Source organism: Mchenga conophoros, linkage group LG18 (genome assembly GCF_057382185.1).
Source record: "Mchenga conophoros isolate Kocher_MC1m ecotype Shallow Benthic linkage group LG18, M_conophoros_male_GT1.1, whole genome shotgun sequence".
Classification (NCBI taxonomy): Eukaryota; Metazoa; Chordata; class Actinopteri; order Cichliformes; family Cichlidae; genus Mchenga; species Mchenga conophoros.
In genome coordinates, this window is record NC_140543.1 from 15,924,987 (window position 1) to 15,945,069 (window position 20,083).

Genomic DNA, 20,083 nt, shown 5'->3' on the forward strand with positions numbered 1-20,083 from the left:
CTGGCCTCTAATAACAATGTGAAGAATCTTAGAGTAATATTTTACCAGTATATGTCCTTCAAAGCATAATGCATATTAAATTAGGGCTGATTTCTTCTGTTTGTCCAGTATCTCTAAAATGAGAAGCATCCTGACTCAGAGTGATGCTGAAAAACTAGCTCATGCATTCTAGGATGGACTTTTGTAATTTATTCTTGTCAGGTTGCCTTAAAAGCTCCCTGAAAATTCTTCAGTTGATCCAGTGAGAGTAGTGACAGGGAGAGAGAAGGTATTAGCTATATTGTCTTCGCTTCATTGGGTCCCTGTAAAATCCAGAATCAAGTTTAAAAGACTTATTCTCACATACAAGGACTTGAATAATCAGGCCCCATCTTATTTTAAACACCTCACATACTCTATTATCCCAGTAGAGCACTGCAGGTTTACTTTTGGTTCCTAGAGTATTTAAAAGTAGAATGGGAGGGAGAGCCTTCAGCTTTCAGGGCCCTCTTCTGCGGAACAAGGTCCCAGTTTGAATTCTGGAGACAGGCACCCTCTCGACTTTTACGATTAGACTTAAAACTTTTCTTTTTGACAAAGCATATAGTTAGGGCTGGATTAGGTGACCCTGAATCCTCCCTTAGTTACACTGCAATAGACTTAGGGTGCTGGGGGTATTCCCATGATACACTGAGTGTTTCTTCTTTACTCACCTTTTTTCCACTCACTATGTTTTTATACACCTCTCTGCATTTAATCAGTAGTTATGATTCATTTCTTTCTCTGTACCACAGCACGCTTTTGTCTTGTCTTCATTCCCCTCACCCACAGTTGGTCATGGCAGACAGCTGCCCTTACCTGAGTCTGGTTCTGCTGGAGGTTTCTTACTCATAAAATTGAGTTTTTCCTTCCCACTGTCGCCAAGTGTTTCTCATCGGGGGTCATGTGGTTGTTGGTGTTTTCTCTCTATTATTGTAGGGTCTTTACCTTAGAATCCAAAGTGCATTGAGGCTACTGTTGTTGTAATTTGGTTTTATATTAATAAAACTTTCTTTTACTTCTGTTTTTCTCAGTCTATAGACATGGTAGTGTATTCACAGTATTTATTAGGTTATTACGACATGTTTAGTAAGACTCTTGACATCTAAAACATTGTGCGTCAACTGCTTTCAGTAGTTGTGTTTTGATTGTGGTACCTGTACTGATTTTACTAAATCTTGCCTCTATGCAATAATACTTAAAATGACTAAACACTGAAACTAATGAAAATTAAAATAAAAAAAAACAAACCCTAAAACACACAAACTAATTAGAAAACACAAAACTATAATGACTCTCATTCAAACCATCAATTCTTCCTCGGAAGTGATGATGCTAACCATCACACGAATCACTACTGCATATATCGGAGACAGACATGTTTTATTATGAAAATCATACCTTTGTTGTCCACCTATTCTAACACTGGAGTTTGTTCATCTTTACCAGTGGTGAGACCATAACCCAGTACAGCAGCTCAGGTCAGTCCATTTCCTAAAATCAGGAAATGGATACAAACAAGGTATTTCCACACTTGAAACTCAGAGAAAATAAGCACCTACCTTCTTTAACATTTAATTCTAACATGTGGAAAATTTGAACCAGAACATTTTCTGCACTTTTCTATTGTAACTCTGAAAGAAAGCGGAGAGTCCCACACAAAAGGCTACATGTTGAGTAGGCTTCCTTATCCTGCATGTGCCATCGTCAGTGATTTAATAATAGCTTTAATAATGTGATTTTTTTAATCTTCTCAAAATCAAGGCCTAAAAGCTTGGAACATTGAGTCTTCTTGATTGCTTTTGTCACTGTTCATTTCAGACATGCTAAATGTATCTTGTGCAAAACTGAATCCCAGTTTCTTAAATAAATTATCTTTTAATGCTGCATATAAATGTGCCTTTGCATGCTGTCGCTGTAATGGAGAGACGGGTTATGTTTGTGTGAGAGCGTGATAACAGGACACGTTCATTATGCACTTGTTTTATTTACAACACACAGCATGTTCTTTATCCATGAAATGGATGGATTAAAAACAGAACTGCCTGAAGGAAACAGTATACAGTCTGGCTTATATATATATATATATATACATATTATGCCAAATGTTTACTTCTTATACACTGTGCCTTGGAGTATATATGGCATGTACTGCATCTGGCTATCACATCTAGACTGCAGTGACTGCAGAATGCTCCTCGTCTCTTGCCTCTCTGGTGTAATGACTGCTGTCTAATCAGCCTCATCCACTTCCTTTAATGACACTCTAAATTAGCCCTAATGCTTAGCAGCATGTGTCAAGGCAGACCTTAAAAAAAGCACTCAGGAGTCTGGGGACAACCAAGGACATGTTGACGCGCTGTGACCTTCTGCTTTTCACATATCTAAAAAAAAGTCCAGCGGTTCGTTCACTTGATGCATGACAAAGTTCACTGAAGAGTTTTTAACCTTTAAACATTTGGTCTCCCTCTCAAAGACGGAAAACCATATGCCACATGAAATGGTTTGTTGCTTAGGCAGTAACAGAAGGACAAGGATTACTTAGTAGCTGTGAGACTAGAAAAAATATTGCATTTCACTCCCATTTTATTGACAATTTCTTGCCCTCAGTACAATGCAATGCGAGAGTTGAGGTTCTGAGCACACAGGAATAAATACGGCAATAAATACAGTACTGACCTGCCTCACTTCACACGCTCTGGCGCCACCAGATCCTCACCACAAACACACAAACTGATAAGACATCATACACGACACTGAGCCAAAGGCTTTTGCTTCAACCTGATCATGGATCGACAGGGACTGATGTGCACAGCGATTTAGCACTGCTTCGGGAAAGCAAAGCTGCTCCTGTCTTTACATTTTCTTTCATTACTGTTGACTGTTGCATGAAAACTAGAACAGCAAGGACAGAGAAGGAAGCTAGCCATTTTTACATGGATCATATAGCATGACTGCCAATGCTTTGAGCAGAAAAAATCCAAGTCTGACCAACCACTTCATCTAAATACCGAGGGAAAGACTGGTACGAGGATGACCCACGGGCAACGGCTATGAAAGAATGACATCTTAGTTTAAACACGGCATGCATTGCCCTTATTTAAGATTTAATTTGTATCTGTTACAAATTATGTATAATAAAGGTTTTAACCCATCAATCACAGCTCCATACATGTACCTTTCAGTAGATCATTCAAAGATAAGAACATTTTAAATCTAAAATTCCCTATCTGATATGTTATAAAATGGCATTGCCTCAATATCAGCGGAGGGTTATGTAAGATATCCTGTACAGTTGGTGCCGAGGACCATTTCAAGTAAAAGAGTAGCAAAAAGAACTGAAATCACATCATGAATGGAGATGGATCATCTGGCATACTCTGAGAAATGCTACGCCGCACAACCCCGTCGTTACATATATGGCAGACCGACATATTAATTAGGATCCAGGCTGTATTGCATTTATAACACATTATATGGTGACAGAAAAGCTTTTGCTCAGTTTGGCTCCATCTCACCTCGGAGAGAGCCTGTCTTTTTATGTTGTTTTGTTTTCCTAAATTCATAAGATTTATATATGTACAATGCATATATTAAATGACACATATTATACTGTATATGAGAAATATTTTAGATTAAATTTAGCTGTTTTTGTTTTTCAAATAATCCTGTTAATTCCATTTTTTATTAGTTCTATAAACTGGGATTAGTAAATTGTTAATGTAACATAGTGTTTGTATAGTGGTTAGTCAAGAGTTAGATTGCATAAAACAGCCTGAGTTTTAAAAACACAGACAAACCTGGTTAAGAGTTTTTTCAAATATCAAAATAAGTTAGTGTCTTTATTTCTGCTTTTTAATTCCTCTGCATGTTTAGACATATTTTCTTGATTACAGCAGTGCTGTGCATCAAAACCTTGTTGCACAAAGTAGTGAGACGATGGAGCAATCTGGGCAACAGCACTGGCCACTGATACGTGTTGTGCTTGTGGTAAGTAGAGATTGTTTGCTTCTATTAAGAAATATGTTGTCTTCAAAAAAACAGGTGGATCAAGTTATTTTGTTCGATATGAAATATTATGTAAACTTACAAACCTTGTACCAAAAAAACATGGATTTGTAAAGCTTTTTAAAATATATGGATTAACGCTGTTTGGAGTACTGTTGTCCAAACCGGGCAGGTAAAAAGGATGCAGGTTGTTGGTTGTTCAATATAATAGTTCAATAATAGTACAGTACATCTATAATGTGGGTATCCACCCCTCTTTTCCCTCAAACATACACTGTAAAAAAAATAGTAGAAATGCAGTACAATGTACGGTTTTAAAATGAATTAATTTTCCATATTTATATTTTACTCATGGTTTGTTTTTTTAATGACCTTTCGATTTTACCACTTACCGTTCATGGAAACTTCTGTAAAACCAAAAACAACAACAACAACGAAAACAGGTAATGCACAATGTAAATTACCCGCACATTTGTGCCTTTTTGTTTGTTTGTTTGTTTTTTACAGTGTACAACAAACGCCCTCCTCTCTCATACCCTCAGGTGATGGAGTAAATGAAAGCTGATAGCCTACTTTCCACCAGGCACAGCTTAGCACACTTCAAGAACAATAAACCTCCTCAAATACTGCTTTAACGTCTGGGCAGTAAGGAATTCACTCAGCATCTTCAACTCTCTGGACCAGAGAAAAGGAGAAAGAGAGCAAAGGGAACTTTAAGCAATGTGTGGTTAAGGCAGTCTCATGAATATTGCAGAGAGGTTTTTTTGGCCCCTGTTTTGGAGATAGACTCCACAACAGTCTTGAATTCCTACCTCTAACGGCTGCGTCTTATCCCAACAGATTAGCGAGCAGACGGGTGGATATGAATAGACATGGCAAAAGAAAATCAGTATGGTCCACGAAGTTTGATCCACGCAGGGGAAAAAAAAAAATCCCATCAAAAACAACACATCAAGCAGTAATCCTCTTTGGAAGAAAAAGGTCATATTTGGTTCGTGTGTGAATCCGCAGCACAATGAATAATCTTTTACAGGGGACCCTAAATTAAGGAAAGCACAGCTCAGGGCAATTTAATTAAGAAATGAAAGCAAAGTAGAAGCCTATATCTAATTTGTCCACTGAAGTTAGTGCTTGGGGCTTTTTAAGTGGCGTGCAGAGATGGGGATAGACAAAGGTCCCACTTACACAAGCTTAACTCTGTCTCACTTAATTGAGTTCATTCCAAGATACAGAAAAAGTCAAAGCTGATACATACATATTAGTTAGACATAGGTGTGGCTCCAGCACCGTCCTCGTTTGAGTTCTGCTGATCGTTTCACTTCTTTGCAGTTTGCATGTCACGAGTTCGAGCAGTTCTGAAATCTGCCTACATGGCAAACCTCATCTGCTGTACCCTTTACAGCGCTCCCAATTACTGTACTTAGGGCTTGGAGCAATAACTAGACCTTTATCAGAGCTTTACAACCCTTTCTATACAGTGCAGCGACAATCCCTCAGACCCACTCCTGCATGGAGCGTTTGCAGTACAGTATGTGGCGCTGCGTGCTCTTCCTCCTGAACTGGAAAACAGTGTAGAGGAGGACCATCATGCACAGCGCCAGAACGCAGGGGATAGCAATGGCCACCGCTTTCTCCGTACCTCCAGTGCTGTCTAGTTTGATAACAACGTCTGCATCACCGTTGTCATAGTGGCGCTCCTCTACCACCGTGGGGCTCCAGTCCCAATCGGGGTCGGCGGGTAGGCTGTCGCAGCCCATGAAGTCCCTCAGAATGGACCTCGGGTAGTTAGGCTCCACGCGAAGCAGCTGGTTGTTGAATTTCCAGTACTCCTTTCCTTTGTAAAAGTAGGTGAAACCTGGGGATTTAGGGATATAGGCAGTCTTTTAAAGACTTTTTGGGGATATTTTGAATTTGTTAAACAGTGTAGAGACAGCTGGAAAACAAAGTAATGGATTGCAAGATGCACCAAAGGTCTCCAGCTGGAATCAACATGTCTTATTCAGCTGCCCCCGCCGCCCACTCAAAACACATTACTTACTCTAAATGTATTTCACAGCTGGTTGCACTACTTTATAGTACTACATACTAGTCAAAAACAAACTGGATATTGCCACATAAACTTATCAACTTCCTGTTTTTGTGTTTGTTTTTATTACCTTTTACAGGCATCTGGTATCACATTGTTATTTCTTACAGATTTTACAGTCAGTAATGCAAACATACCGTTGGCCTTGTCCACAAAAGCCCCTTGTGGAGAGTCAGGGATGCCCTTCCAGATGGTGATGGGTTTTGGGTAACCCGGGTCCATGGTTCTCATATCCTCGTTGTACCTCCAGTATCTACAACAGGACAGGCAAATATATCAAAAAAGAGTCAATACAGAGGTTCAGGGACACCTGTTAGTTAGTGCAGTAGTCATAATAAGTATTAAAAAATGTTAGCACACTTGTGTTACCATCACTTAGTCACTTAAAATGGAAACAATAGATGTATTTGTCATTTTAACAACCCTGTAGCCTTGAACATCACAGGCATTAATATCATACAAGGAGTTAGGACTACTTTCCTCAAAACACACTTAAATATTTTTTTAAAAAATTGTCGCTAAGTTTTTCTTTTACTCGACAGCTCCCTTAATCGGGACTTCACAAAGGCGTTGGGTGGCAGTGATTTGTAAAGAACTGCTGGCCAGGACCTCAATAATGACATTGACGTTTTAGCTAATTGGAGATATTAATACTGATGGCGACAGATGTTTTGAAACACTCTTCACACATGAGCAGGGATCATGCACATACAAGCAGCCATCAGTGGATCAGTGGATAAGACATAATAATCAGACGCAGCATTAAAAGGAGAAGTTGGGATAACAGTGGGTTGCAAAAGCAGCTGACAGACAGGATTATGCTGAGCTTGACATCATGGCCTGCCTGAATTTATGCTACAGCTCTGTTTATTTGTGTAAGATATAAATTATGCAATGTAGAACAAAACCACTTGGGAGACAAAGTCTATGTTTAGCTTGAGATAATCAGGACTCACCAACATGTCTGCAACACTGAAAATAGGTCTACTGCTCAGTAGGTCAACCAGTTCAACACAGAACAGGCCTTCATTTCAAGTTGATCTGCTTAAAAGTCGCACTAAGCCCAGAAAGCAATAACTGTAGTTCAGCATTTACCTTCAGGAAAACAAAGACATCATAGCCTGGGATGACGAGAGCACTGCACTGGATTTCTGCTTACTGTCACAAACTCATATCTATAACTTGCAATCAAATGTCGTTTTTTTCCATGTGACTATTTAACGATCAGCAACAGACTTCAAGTATTTCACATGACCACAGAAAGTGGTAAATCAATCATCCATGCTCTGTGTGTATCTGCCACATAGATCTGTTTCACTAGTAGCTGTGATTGATGTGCTTCTCATACACTCGTGCTCACGCACATAAATCTCGCTGCAAACTGTCATTTCTTTGAATTAGAACAAACACCTCCCTGTCATACACGCGGGGAGAGAGAGAGATAAAATCACACTCAAGACAAAATGTCTTGTTTGTCAAAATGTGGCAACTTGTGGTTTGGGATGATAGTATCATGACAAAGCATTTTGTCAGCTCCCATCACAGCGTCCTATGACCTCTTAGGATATGATTTAACTTGACAGCTTAACATGTGAGTCACTCTGGCATAAACTCAAACTTTAGGACTTGCAACACACTCAGATAAACACCAGATTCTCATATTTGGTGTCTTGGAATGAATCCTTGGATTCAATTCAGTTCAAACTGCAGGTACCCAATTATACTCTGCATGAATCCATGCACAGGATAACAAACAGTCCAGATGCAAAGCTTTTAAGATCAAAGAAGGTAGTAATCTCCATCGTTCCCAAATCAAAGAAATCTCAAATCCCCAGCGGGTTCCTTGATCTGACCAAACAGATCAAACTCAGTAATCTGCTAACTAAGAACCAAGTGGTTACTTTGAATCAAACCATTCCTCATGAGGGCCACCAGGCATTTGCCAAAAGGTACCTTAACAACTCCAGAGAAGCAACATTTTACAGACTGAAGACTGAAGTATATCACCATGATTCTAGGCTGGAAACCGCCCACTGAGCACCACCTCCACAAACCCATCTGCACAGTCAAACAGCGGTGGCAACCTGATGCTGTCAGGAGGCTTTTCAGCAACAGGGACTGGACACCTTTTCCAAAGTGGTCCAGCTTAGGCAAAAGCTCACGTCTTGAATTCTGGACCCAAAACAGCATTTCTGGAGAGACTAGAAAAATGGGAGCTCACTGACAATCCTGATCGAGCTTAAACTGTTCTGCCAAGATGGATGAGAGATAATGTTTTTAAAAGAGAAGATGTGCCAAGCTTGACGGACACTTGTAGGAGACTTCAGGCCATCAATGCTGCAAAAGGTGTCCAAACCAAGCATAGCCAAAAACCTTCCCCTTATATCGCAGTGGAGGAAGAGGAAAGCACAAAAGATGCTTTCTTTTGTCTTTAGGATCTGCTGCGTAACATAAAGGTTAAAACATTTAAATTGAATTCAACTTTATTTGTATAGTTGTGAATCACAACAACAGTCTTTATATAGTAAGGTAAAGACAATAATAGAAAAAGAAAACTCTAACAAACAGACGACCCCCTATGAGCAGGGACTTGGCAACAGCGGGAAGGAAAAACTCCCTTTAACAGGAATAAACCTCCAGCAGAACCAGGCTCAGGGAGGGACAGCCATCTGCTGTGAACGGCTTGGGGTGAGGGAAGGGAGACAGGACAAAAGGCACACTGTGGATGTGATGTAATCAATATATGAGTGTATAATAGATATATAATCTAATAATCATATGCTATCTATAATAGAATATGTTAAAAAACATTCTATCCTTCAAATGTCCCCATGGTGCATGGTGTTTTTACTCTGAGCAGTTTCAGTTCTGTCCAAATCTTTACACGACTAATAATCTACACAGACCTGTCTCCTTTGAAGAAGTAGGTTTTGGCGACATCCTCCCACCAGACAGCTGTCTCAATACTCTGTGTGGGCATGCTACTCCCGAACAGCGAGATGTCCTGAGGGTACGAAGGCTGGAGAGTTGTGTCCTTGAAGACCCAGAAACGGTTTCCTAAAATACACGGGCAAAGTTAGATTGCACTGGGACAAAGCAAATAACTAAATATGAGTTCAAAAAAAGCACCACGGGCTTTCAGCTCATTCAACTCTTTTGTGTTGTTGCTTTTCTTTCTTTTCATTGAGGCTTTTTTCCCCTGCTCATGTAATTTCAAGAGTCAGAAGATGTCACCTTGTTTTAAGAATATGTGTTCAGCAGGAAAATCTATGCAGTGTCATCTACAGTACAATACAATAAACAGCAAGCTGATGCTCTGAAGACAACTCTACTGAGACTTGTTGTGTTGAGCTTTATTGAAGCTATTGTTGCATTTAATTCAGTTTGATCATAAATGCCTCAGGCAGAGCAAAGAAGGGCTGCTGTGCAGTAAGTAGCTCGACGCTCACATGCACAAACCCACCAATACACACACACACAGTTAAGTCCCTATGAGTGAATAAATAAAGCATGAGGCACTCTGATCCCACAGAGTGACAGATGTCATGTTAATCTGCCTGGTGGACGGACGGCTCCACTGGACCTGCACTCGTTCTCCTACCAGACAGAAAGCAAAACAACCTCACTGTCGCCTGTTACAGTAAAAAAAAAGAAAGATATGTACTGTAAAGCTTGCCCTGCTCCCCAGATTTTCACATTCCTTTGTATTTTGTGCCTTAATGCTTTGTTTCAGTTCCTGTTTGCTCCCATTAGTATTCTGCTTATGCTTTATTTTCTGCAATCTCTCGTTCTGTCCTTTGTGTCCTTCTGTGTCAAGCTTAAGTCTTGTTGCGGTTTCTTGAGTAACTTCCTGTTTTATTTTGATAGTCTGTTGTCACTCATGTAGTGCTATTAGTTTTACCATGTTAACCCTCAGTGTGGTCCTAGTATAAATAGCTGTGTGTTTTAATTTGTGCTCTGTTGTGTTGCCTGTCACCTGCATGTCTGTTTCTTTATGCGTTTAGTTGTGGTTTGGACTCACTGGCCTTCATCTTGGATTAATCTTTGGACTAATAAACGTTTTCTCTGCGCTTTGAATATCAGGTCTTTACACACACATATACATACCAACACAACATGCCCTTTCCAGTGTTCTTGAAGTGATGGTATGCAATAAAATATTATTTTAATTAACCAGAATATGAAATTTCTGCAGAAATTGTGGTGGGATTGCTTATCCTGCCTAATTTGGTCTGTGGCTCGCTGCTAATAAAAAATTGGATATAAACAGCTTGGCTACAAACACAGAAGGAAGATAGATGTTAACATTTAAAAGCCTAAAAACTTGAAAAAAATAGTTGGGTTGTATTTTTAAAATGTGGAAAGAGGTAGGCTGTTAGAGACTATTAGCATATTTGGACTTTTGTGCATGTGTGTGTGAGAAAGAGGCAAACAGGAGCAGCTTTACTAGTGTCTCTGAATTTCTCATTCTGTATGGGAGCACACCCATGGATTAACTCTCACCCAGGTGTGCTCTGGGATGCCTAAGAACTCATAAATGACTAAAAAATACTGGCGTGTTTGTTTATCCCATGTTATATTCCCATAGTCAAAATCGCAGACATTATTAGATACACATATGTAGCCGGTGTGTACCCAGGATACTTAATAAAAGCACATTTTGTCCATTTTTTTATTGGTAGGAACATTTCTTTAGTTTAACTTTTAGTGGCAAACTGTTCGCTACATATATTGTAGTTAAGGATAAAGAAGATTTGTTGTATAAATTTGTGTTTTTTACACTAAAATGTTTTTTTTAGTAAAGCCTGGCAAATATGAATGCATTTCCTTGCCCCAAAAGCATATGTAATTTTAAACGTAGCATTGTTTTTACATTTATTGTCATATTGGAGCAATAGCTTCAATTTTGGCATGTGTGGATCAACCAATCAATCACACCTCTGGTGCCTCCAATAAACAGGAAATGGCACACGCGCACAAAAGCTGTCACTTCGTCTAATTTGCTTTCCTCTAAATAGGCTCAGTTCACGCTAAACTGTGGTAATTCTGGTAATTCTGGCCCTTTTGATTGCAAAGTATAATATGATTAGGTCCGCCACTGACGCTATAATAAACAGCCATCGGTAGCGATGAGTGCAAAGGCTGATGCTGATTTTCTTACATTTTCTTAATTCTTCTTTTTATTGAAATTAATGACCTAATCATCTCAGAGAATATTTGATGTCTCGTTCTAAAATGGTAAAATTGCGAGAAATTTATTAGAGGTTGTTTGTGCAGTATCACACATTGCCCCCCTGCTCTTTATGGCTTAGTTTTTTCTTTACCTACCTTGACTAAAATACACCGTCATATTTACATTCATGTTTAGAAACCTACATTATTTTTTGGTCCTGCAGTCATTAGACTGTTTGGTGCCCTAATGCCATGAACAGATCATTTAGGACCAGTTAACGTAAAGGGGGTGTTAACTACCAGTAGCTGAACTACAGTCACACCCACACACACACACAAAAAATAAAGAGCGGTTGCTGTTATTACCTTTGAAAAAAACAAATTTCCCTTCGCTGTTTTCATACACGGCATCAATTTTGGGAGGTAAGCCATTCCAGAAGTAGCTTATCTGCATGGGGTAGCCAGGAACTACTGAATTGTCTCGTACCCTCCAGAACCACTGGTCCTGTAAAAACGGACAAGGTCAAATCATCACTGCTCTTTATCGCCACCGATGAAATCCCAGAATGCTCTGATGTGATGACCGATTTTACCTTGAACACAAAGAGCTCATTTCGGAGAATGGCCAGAGTGTTGAAGCCTCCATCACAGATGTTAGGTTTGGAGTTTGGGCTGGAGGGTTTGGCACTCAGTGGAGGCCGATGGGGTCTGGCATGGCGATCGTGTTTACGTGGGTCGGAAGGAGGGTGAAAGCGAGGAGGTGGGACTGTGGGTGGAGGCCGGGTGGGCTGTGGGGCTCTATCCGGTGGACCTAAAAAACCCAAAATAGAACGTATTTTATCTGCATTCCTTTATATTCCTCTTTTTCAAAACTTTCATCAAGATTTAAGTCGGTGTCCAGTGAGTTTACAGCTTTTTGGCCATTGCGCCTTTTATTTTGGCACGGAAACTGTATCCTTTTTTTGGCTGAGCATTAGTGGACTCACGTTGTTTTGAAAGCATAGATTGGCTGCCCTCTTTAACAGCTGACAAATGCTGCTTACTGGCATCGAACCCAATATGACTGACGCAGCAGCATTTGAATAAGCAAGTGACTAAGCTTCAGCGCTTGTCTATTTATGTTGTTTTGCTATACAGCTTCAGTGAAGTGTTGGAACAAAACAAGACGTAAGAGTCTTGATTACGTGCTCTTTCAGACTTTCAGCTCGTGCTCTGAAGAGAAATTCACTTGGGAAAGTTACCGTAGATTTTCTGGATGCCCTGTAGGTCATCGTGAGGTAGTTTGAAGTCCTCAGTGTCCATGTACTGATAGAAAGGAGCCATGATAGCAGTGGGGTCATTGGAATGCTCCAGACCGAGGGCGTGGCCCAGCTCATGAACCGCAACCAAGAATAGGTCGTTACCTGGAGAGAGGAAGAGGATGGCATGAGTTAGAATCCAAAAGTTCAAAAACATAAAAAATAAAGAGAGATTACACATTATGATAAAACAGAACAGGCAAATATTAACAGTATTAACACTCATGATGGTATGATGACCCTGATTCTTGACCTTTTCAATTAAAATCTGTTTGCTCTTGAGTCCAGGTGAACCTGTAAACACAGGTCTCCATCCACAGCTATCACCAGTGCAAAAGCTTAACAAGTGAAAAGTACAGAGACACCCTGCAAACTAGATTCACAAAAAAGAAAAAAATACTGTGTGAAAAAAAGTTTTTATGATTACCTAGCATCAATATGTAACCTGCTCTGTGCAGACAAATCCAATAATTGTTTAACCATTTATCGAGCCCAAAATGCCAAACAAGTACTACTCACAGGATTTTAAATGTGAAAATTTGATTCTTTTTATTGTTTTGTTATTTAAAATCCTGCTTCTTTTGGATTACTGTTGATTAAAAATCACAAAGTATTTTCAAGGCTTTGCATTCTCCAGGTGCAGCTTTCACAGTTTTTCTTTTCTTTTCTTTCTTTCTTTTTTTTTTTTTTACAGACTAACCATTCAGTGCATAATAGTTAATTTATCAGCAGCGAAAATCATAATTACTCACTGCCATCTGCTCCAGTTGTACCTCCACTGAGCTAATGTGGTGCAAAAAGTTACAAGGAAAGCGAACTGGAGGTAAAATATGAAACAGGTGCACTTTTTCTCTTTTAGTACTTAAAGGAAGATAAGCCACATGAGAGCATCAGCGAGCGGGGAGGGACACACTCACATTGCTGCCCAGGGCATCGGGCAAGAAGCGCTCATTTATTGCACCTGAACCCATATGAATGTTGGCGCAAACAAACATTGTGAGTCTACGTCCCATTGCATGCAAGCGCGCGCGCACACACGCACACAAATGAAAAAATAAAAATGTCACAGTTGGTACATATGGCCAGCGTTCAGCTCATAGTGTCAACCTGATTTAGAGAGAAGTACACCATTTAAGTACAGCTTGTGACTGAAGCTGTCCCCAGGAGATTGTTGCCCTTTACAACATGATATCCCCCTCTGCCAGGAGCGCTGCACAGACCAGCGACTGACCGTCACCCAGCAGCTAAAAGGTTACCCACCCCCACCACCATTTATCTAACACTACCAGCCTCTTCCACCTAACCCAAATTGTCCCATAAGGACTCCCAGGAGACAAGCCCGAGCTACCATTAGCGCACATGTCAACATGCAACATTTACAATTACACCGCTGTGAAAGCCCATTAAAGGCTGCAAAGCTTTCCAGACACATAAGCTGAGACGGGTGCTTTTCAAAATCAGCCCCAGCACTCCAAATGGATAACCATGGGATGCTGCACAAGGGTGAACGTGAATTCAACTCAGGAGCCTGAGACAGTTACCATTAGGGCATGAGAAGAAAGGGAGAGGAGCTGATGGGTGGCAAACAGGTTACCAGAACAAACACAAAGTGAACTGTAACTCCTCCCCTGCCTCCCCTCAACCCCAATAAACCGGATGGGATGGGAGAATGCAAGCACTTAGCATATGGATATTAGCAAAGTAGCCTAATATCATTAATATTAAATTATATAATGGTACAAATACCAGTGGGCTACATCAAATTCAATAAAACTGAATAAGCCAGCAACCACTATCTTAAAATAGTAGGGCCTTCTATCCTCTCGTGTGAAGAGCTTATTACACCACAAAAAAACATCAAAATCCTGACAGATGGAGTGATGCGTCTTTACAGAGCACGGGCGGATCAAAGACATCTCTGCATTCTTAGTTTTTTGGTTAAGCATCCCTCACACTCATGCCCTGTGATACCATCTCTGTCATATTGCCCTCCTGCCGAGCCATCTTTATTTAGATGGTTTTCCTTCAGTCAGTCCTCATTTACCTCTTTTTTTTTTATTTCTCTGTGCTTTCCTCACATCTTCCATGCAGTTTTTGTTTATATACCTTCCTGCCAACATTCAGCATTTAAAACCCTTCTTTTTTTAATTATCTTAAAATCCCCCCTGCCCACCTCCCTCCCCATCCTTGCTGTAGCTTCTCCTTTCTTGTGCTTTGCTTGCTCCATTGTTGCCGGTCTTAGTCACCTTGTCTCATCCCTCACGTCAGCTTTCCCTTTCACTCACCATCATGGTTGGGGTTCCCAAGCGTCCAAGGCTCATCGGAGTCAAAGTGTGTATCTCCTCCTATGCCTGGGCCCGGAAAATAGGCGTGGGCGAGGAATCCTCCCTCCCCATCGAAGGGTGAGCTGTCACCGTGAAAACCAGAAGCGAAGATGATAGTGATGTCTACGTCACGCCTGCCAGTCTCCAGGGCGCTGTACGGAACGGCCTCGAAGCGTAGGGGAGTCACACCCTGCCACACGTCAAACGCCCGCCGGATGGCATCGTGAGTCTCACGGGCGCCCACCTTCGGGGTAACATTTTTTATGCTGCGGGAAACCGAACAAGCATACCAAGTGAAAAGATTGCTGAAGAGGTGGTCGAGGAACTCGCTCTAAAAATACTCTGCAAAGTCCGAGTTTAGATAAAGACACAAATCGCATATAATTCCAAACTTCAGGGAGGAAAATAAAACACATCCTGCTTCATTGTCCTGTTAATTTGTCTGATCACCCTCCCCCCCACACACACACTTTTCAGAATGAGAAGAAGATCCTTAAAAAAAGTTGCACTTGACAACTATTTCAAGCCCGGCAGCTTTTTACTGAACTTTTAACACAGCAGTCGTTATCAGTGTCTGGCAGGCAGAGAGGAATGGGAAATCTTCTCCTCGCTCCCCGTTCATTTTCACGAATAAAGTGCAGTCAGCAGCGGCAGCACTGGCTCAGCACTGATTGACATTCCATTAGGAGAGGTGGCTCATCAATTCAAATTCAGGCAAGAAGGGAGGATTTGAATAAATTGCCAGTGTTATCGTCTATTACTGCAGAAACCTGTCAATTTGCAGTTGTGCCAAAGACCCGTTTATCGGTTCTTCTCAGAACCTATTAAAAGCGTGGGCTTAATCGGGCCTGATAAGATGAGTGTTTAAATATTTCTGCTGAGATTATGGATAATTTACACTGTGAATTTTCAAACAATTTAATATCGGGGAGCGAAAAGCCCCCATTTCATAAAACAAAACGAGCCGTTTTGTTTTATGAAAATGATCGAGCAAAACAAAAAACAGGAGAAAAAAAAGCAAAACAAAACAGCCTGATCTTGTTTTGTTTTTTTGTTTTTTTGGTTTCGCCACCAAGTTATTTATAACTGTGGAGCAAACATACTCACAGCACACATGGGTACATTTATGTGTTAATTTATGTGTTTCTGGATGTGTGATTATCACTGTATTTTTGTGCGCGAGCCCCCCACACACACGTGACGTACTTGCTCGGTCTCTATGACAACACGGAGCATGTGATCCCAGGTGGTTAAAGAGGAGGAGATGAGAGACAGAGGAGAGCTGAGGAAATTAACACTAGCAGATCTGAATCCGTAACCTCCCTATGACAACATGCCTCAGCCGTCTGTCACCTGTAGGTTATGTGTGTTCGCTGCCACTTCTGTCCCGTCAGAGCGTATCTCCGCCTCCGTGACCTTGACGTGCTTCTGAATTTGTCCGGAACACCGCAGCGTGGCTTTTGCATCCAGCTTAAAAAGTGAGAAGAGAAGAGAAGAGAAGAGAAGAGAAGAGAAGAGAAGAGAAGAGAAGAGAAGAGAAGAGAAGAGAAGGTGACTTAAGTTTGCTGACTAAAAAACTTTGGATCTCAGTTTTGCGTCACAAGACAACAGGAATCATTGAAGTGAACTCAGCAGTTCTCTTCCTGACAGGTGCCAGAGAATCACAGAACCAAAATAAGGAATGCAGAACAGCGCTAAACTACTCCAAACTACAGCCCTTCATGTTTCTCATTCATACCCACATCACAACTACAAAACAAACACAATACATAGGCAAAACTTTAATTCTCACCTCAGGGTGATATCACTGCATCATCATGCAAAATGAGAAGAGGGAGAAGCGTTAAAACCTTCAACTGAGGTTGTGTGAGGCGAGGTGACGCGAGGTGAAACAAACATCTCTGTCTCTTTACTAATTCTTTGCAATACTGATAGTCCGTCCTTCTGCATTTTAAATGAACGAGTGGAGCATAATGCATTAACATGACATTAATGGCCTAGTGGAAGTGCATGTGCTGCTCAGCTGTTTGTGTTTGCGCAAGTACGTCCACCACACATGTATACACTCACTCCTTGGTTTTCTCATCCAGTGTCCCTGTGACATTGAGCCCGTAGACACGCTGCATGGCAGCAAGAGCTGAGTGCATGGTTTGGGCCGATCGCAGGACAGACATGCCTGGTTCTGTGCGGGGAAGGTAGCCATACCTCTGTAGCCATCCCTGCAAGGGGTGAAGAAGGAGAAAGATTTGAGCCATCATATTTTGTTTTGGTTTAAGACCAAAGCTCAGATCTGAGAGAGGAAAACAGGAAAGATTACACTACAGTGTTGCACATTTTGCAAGTTTGGGAATATTACAAAAGGCATATGATTCACCACACAACACACATATCCACCAAACTCTTGTGATGTATACAATACATTAAAAGTGGGAGTATAATAATAATATGAAAGTGCATCATTCATTGTGCATCTCACAAGAGACAGTGACTAACCTTTGGCTACAGTACTACTGAATATTAAATAAAATAACAGAATGAGCTGCAGCAGTGTTTTATTTAACATCACAGTATGCCTGAGAGTATCAAAAGCTAATTTTGAGAAAAACACACATATACAATAATTTATAGTCAGTTATTTAGTTAAATTGTCTATCAAGCACATTTTTTTGGGTTTAAAGGGTTGCTTGTGTGGACAGCACTGCTAAAACAAAAGCAGCTGAATCCCTGCTGCTGACCTTAGTCAGTGTTCGTGTCTTGCGGCTCTCGGTCAGTGTTCATGAGCAGGACTGTGGCCCTGCCTCCTCCTGCCCTAAAAAGCCAGAGTGTGATTTGATGCAAACAAGTGAGGTGAAGCTGAGAATCATTCAGGGGCACCGGCAGGTTCAGTCCTGAAAGTGAGCTTGGCACCCACACTATCCACAGCTGTCCACACACCAACCAGGTGCCTCCCTATCACCACACAGCCAATGAGATATGTTCCAGCTAGCTAATCTGACTAACTGTCTCCTCTGCCCATCCCTCCCTTCTGCCTCTGTCCCTTACTCAGCTTTGCTAAACGCCTTTTTTTATCCCTCTTATTTTTCCCGGTTTCTCCCGTGGTGTGTTTCCTGTATGAGTTGTGTTTGTTCAAAGGCACAGATTTCAGAGAGATATCAGGCAAGATTTCATTGAGCCATTAAATTGAATAATGGTGTGTGTGTGTTACTGTCAGCTTCAGCATTTAATTTCTTCCGAGTGGTGGGAGGGGAGCCTGTGGTGAGGATGGAAATGACATCAATTAATAAGGTAGAAAAAAGAAGCAAATCCTATTATGCAACTTGTGTCATTAGATGTTTTATCTCCTCCAACACTGTGATGCTGCCAGAGCACATCTCACTTCATGATGACCTGTCAAAAAAGTAGCTTCTCTAGCAATACAACAGACGCGCTGAGGCATTTTTGGGTTCATTGTACTTTAAATAGACGGATCTCAGTGCATTCATATGTGCACATTTTGGATCAGTGGGCTGGATCACCTCACTTCATGAACCGCAATGTAATAACCTGAAATGAGCATCCTTCTGTTTCATTGCACCCAACAAATGAGGGGTATTTTTTTCCAGTGCGTGAGCTGTCCTGACAGGCTTGGAATGTCTCCATGTTATGCTTTATCGCATGTGCCCACGGATAGCGTGGGTAACTCAACATACATGTTCTGTTCTGTTTTTGTTTTGTTTGTTTTTTTGTTTTTTCCACGCTGAGGCAGACGATGTGGAGGAGAGAGCACGGTCATTTATGATTCTCAGAGTCGGGGGGAGGTGGTGGTGGTAGGGGGTAGGAGGCCATTTATCTTACCTCAACGCTGAACTGATGATCCCCCTCTCCGGACACGGCACACGAAATCCAAAGCAAAAGATGCAAGCAGAATGCTGCCGCGTAAAAACAATCCGATGGTTTTCTTTTACTGGAGGATACTAAGGTCATAATGACCCGTTTTTCCCAAGTGTTTATTAGAAGAAGCCGCCCGTCTGCTTTGTGTCAAATGAAAACCATCGGGCGAGCTGTCAAGACAGATTCAGATGAAAAAAACGGACCCCGCGTTTTTCTTTCTTTCTTCTTAAATATAATCCCGATGGTGTGATGTTCCGATGTCAAGCAGAGATAACTCGGCGTGTCAGACCCGCTGCCCTCGCCATTCTTATTTACATCGGGGGCTACATCTATCCAGCAGCATCAATGGCCATGTACAGTATCCAGCCTGCGCAAGATAGGCTCCCTCCCGACTCGACGCCTGCGCTTTGATTTCTCACACAGCGCAGCGCTGCTTGGCAGCATCATAAGAGCTGCCCTACAGAGTGCATACGAGATAAAAACGCAATTTCTCAGCACTGCCTGCACATCTGACGTTTACATTGCAAAGGCGACGGCTCTGTGCAGTTTGAAGCGCACACGTAGCCGTATGTTTTGATCTTAAATGCCGAAAAACAAAGGCCGCAAAGCCAGATTTTAAACTGTGTGGCTTGCATTTTCGCTCTGATAAAGCAGGTAACTGCCTTTATGCGCTAGACAAACTGCTAAATAGTCCCGTGCCACGAATAACCATCAAATACAGTGTATCAGGACAGATGCTGATCAATTGCATGATCGTTTATCTTTAAATGTTGGTCCTGCACTTATCCCACTATGTGCCCTCAATCTTGAGGACCCAGAATAGAAGACCTGATCGACATTTTTAGCTCAAACGGCACCAAAAACCTGCCTGAAGCATAACGAGCCACCAGATGGCAGCATTTCGTTGAAGAAAGAGCCACTAGCTGCTTTTTTTTTTTTTTGCCAGGACACTGAAGACAGGACAAACTGAGACAGGAATCCACCCCATATAAACTAATGAGGCGAGAAATTAATCCGACATTCATTTGATATGGCACACAGAAAGGCCCTAGGCCTGTGGGAAGGAGTGCAGTAGGAGCTCATGACAAAAATCAAATCAGACTTTAGAGTTTTTTAAAAATATTATTTTATTATTACCATCATTATTAATGTTTGCACACAGTTTGCACCCAGGAGGGAGGCAGGTGTGATTTATTTGCCAGCAGACATGAAAAATAATTCAGGGACTGAATAAAAAGATCGTATGGAGACATCAGGGAAAGCTGAGTGGCCTAGTTAACGTTTAAGCCTCCCAGCGTGTCCTATCC

The 20,083-nt window shown here is 41.3% G+C and overlaps 1 protein-coding gene across 2 annotated transcripts; it reads right to left on the reverse strand.

Moving 5' to 3' along the window:
- Positions 1–2,565: 2,565 nt before the first annotated feature.
- Positions 2,566–19,257, reverse strand: mmp16b (matrix metallopeptidase 16b (membrane-inserted)). Of its 2 annotated transcripts, XM_085253607.1 has the most exons (11): positions 18,741–19,257; positions 16,977–17,125; positions 16,699–16,713; positions 16,260–16,376; positions 14,868–15,172; positions 12,526–12,687; positions 11,878–12,095; positions 11,651–11,789; positions 9,019–9,169; positions 6,250–6,365; positions 2,566–5,881 (listed from the first exon to the last, which is right to left on the reverse strand). In XM_085253607.1, the coding sequence occupies exons 1-11, from the start codon at positions 18,867–18,869 to the stop codon at positions 5,520–5,522; spliced, it is 1,863 nt and encodes a 620-aa protein (XP_085109733.1). In that variant the 5' UTR covers positions 18,870–19,257; the 3' UTR covers positions 2,566–5,519. The 2 variants fall into 2 exon arrangements, with proteins under 2 accessions (XP_085109733.1, XP_085109735.1); XM_085253609.1 differs by lacking the exon at positions 16,699–16,713 and having other exon boundaries at positions 18,741–19,233.
- Between the last annotated feature and the right edge of the window lie 826 nt (positions 19,258–20,083).

Coding starts and splice junctions, on each gene's coding strand:
- mmp16b (XM_085253607.1), bottom strand. CDS start 18,869: ATGACCTTAGTATCCTCCAGTAAAAGAAAACCATCGGATTGTTTTTAC. Junction 15,173..16,259: donor CGAACACACATAACCTACAG/GTGACAGACGGC, acceptor GGTTTCCCGCAG/CATAAAAAATGTTACCCCGA. Junction 5,882..6,249: donor TTTTGTGGACAAGGCCAACG/GTATGTTTGCAT, acceptor CTAAATCCCCAG/GTTTCACCTACTTTTACAAA.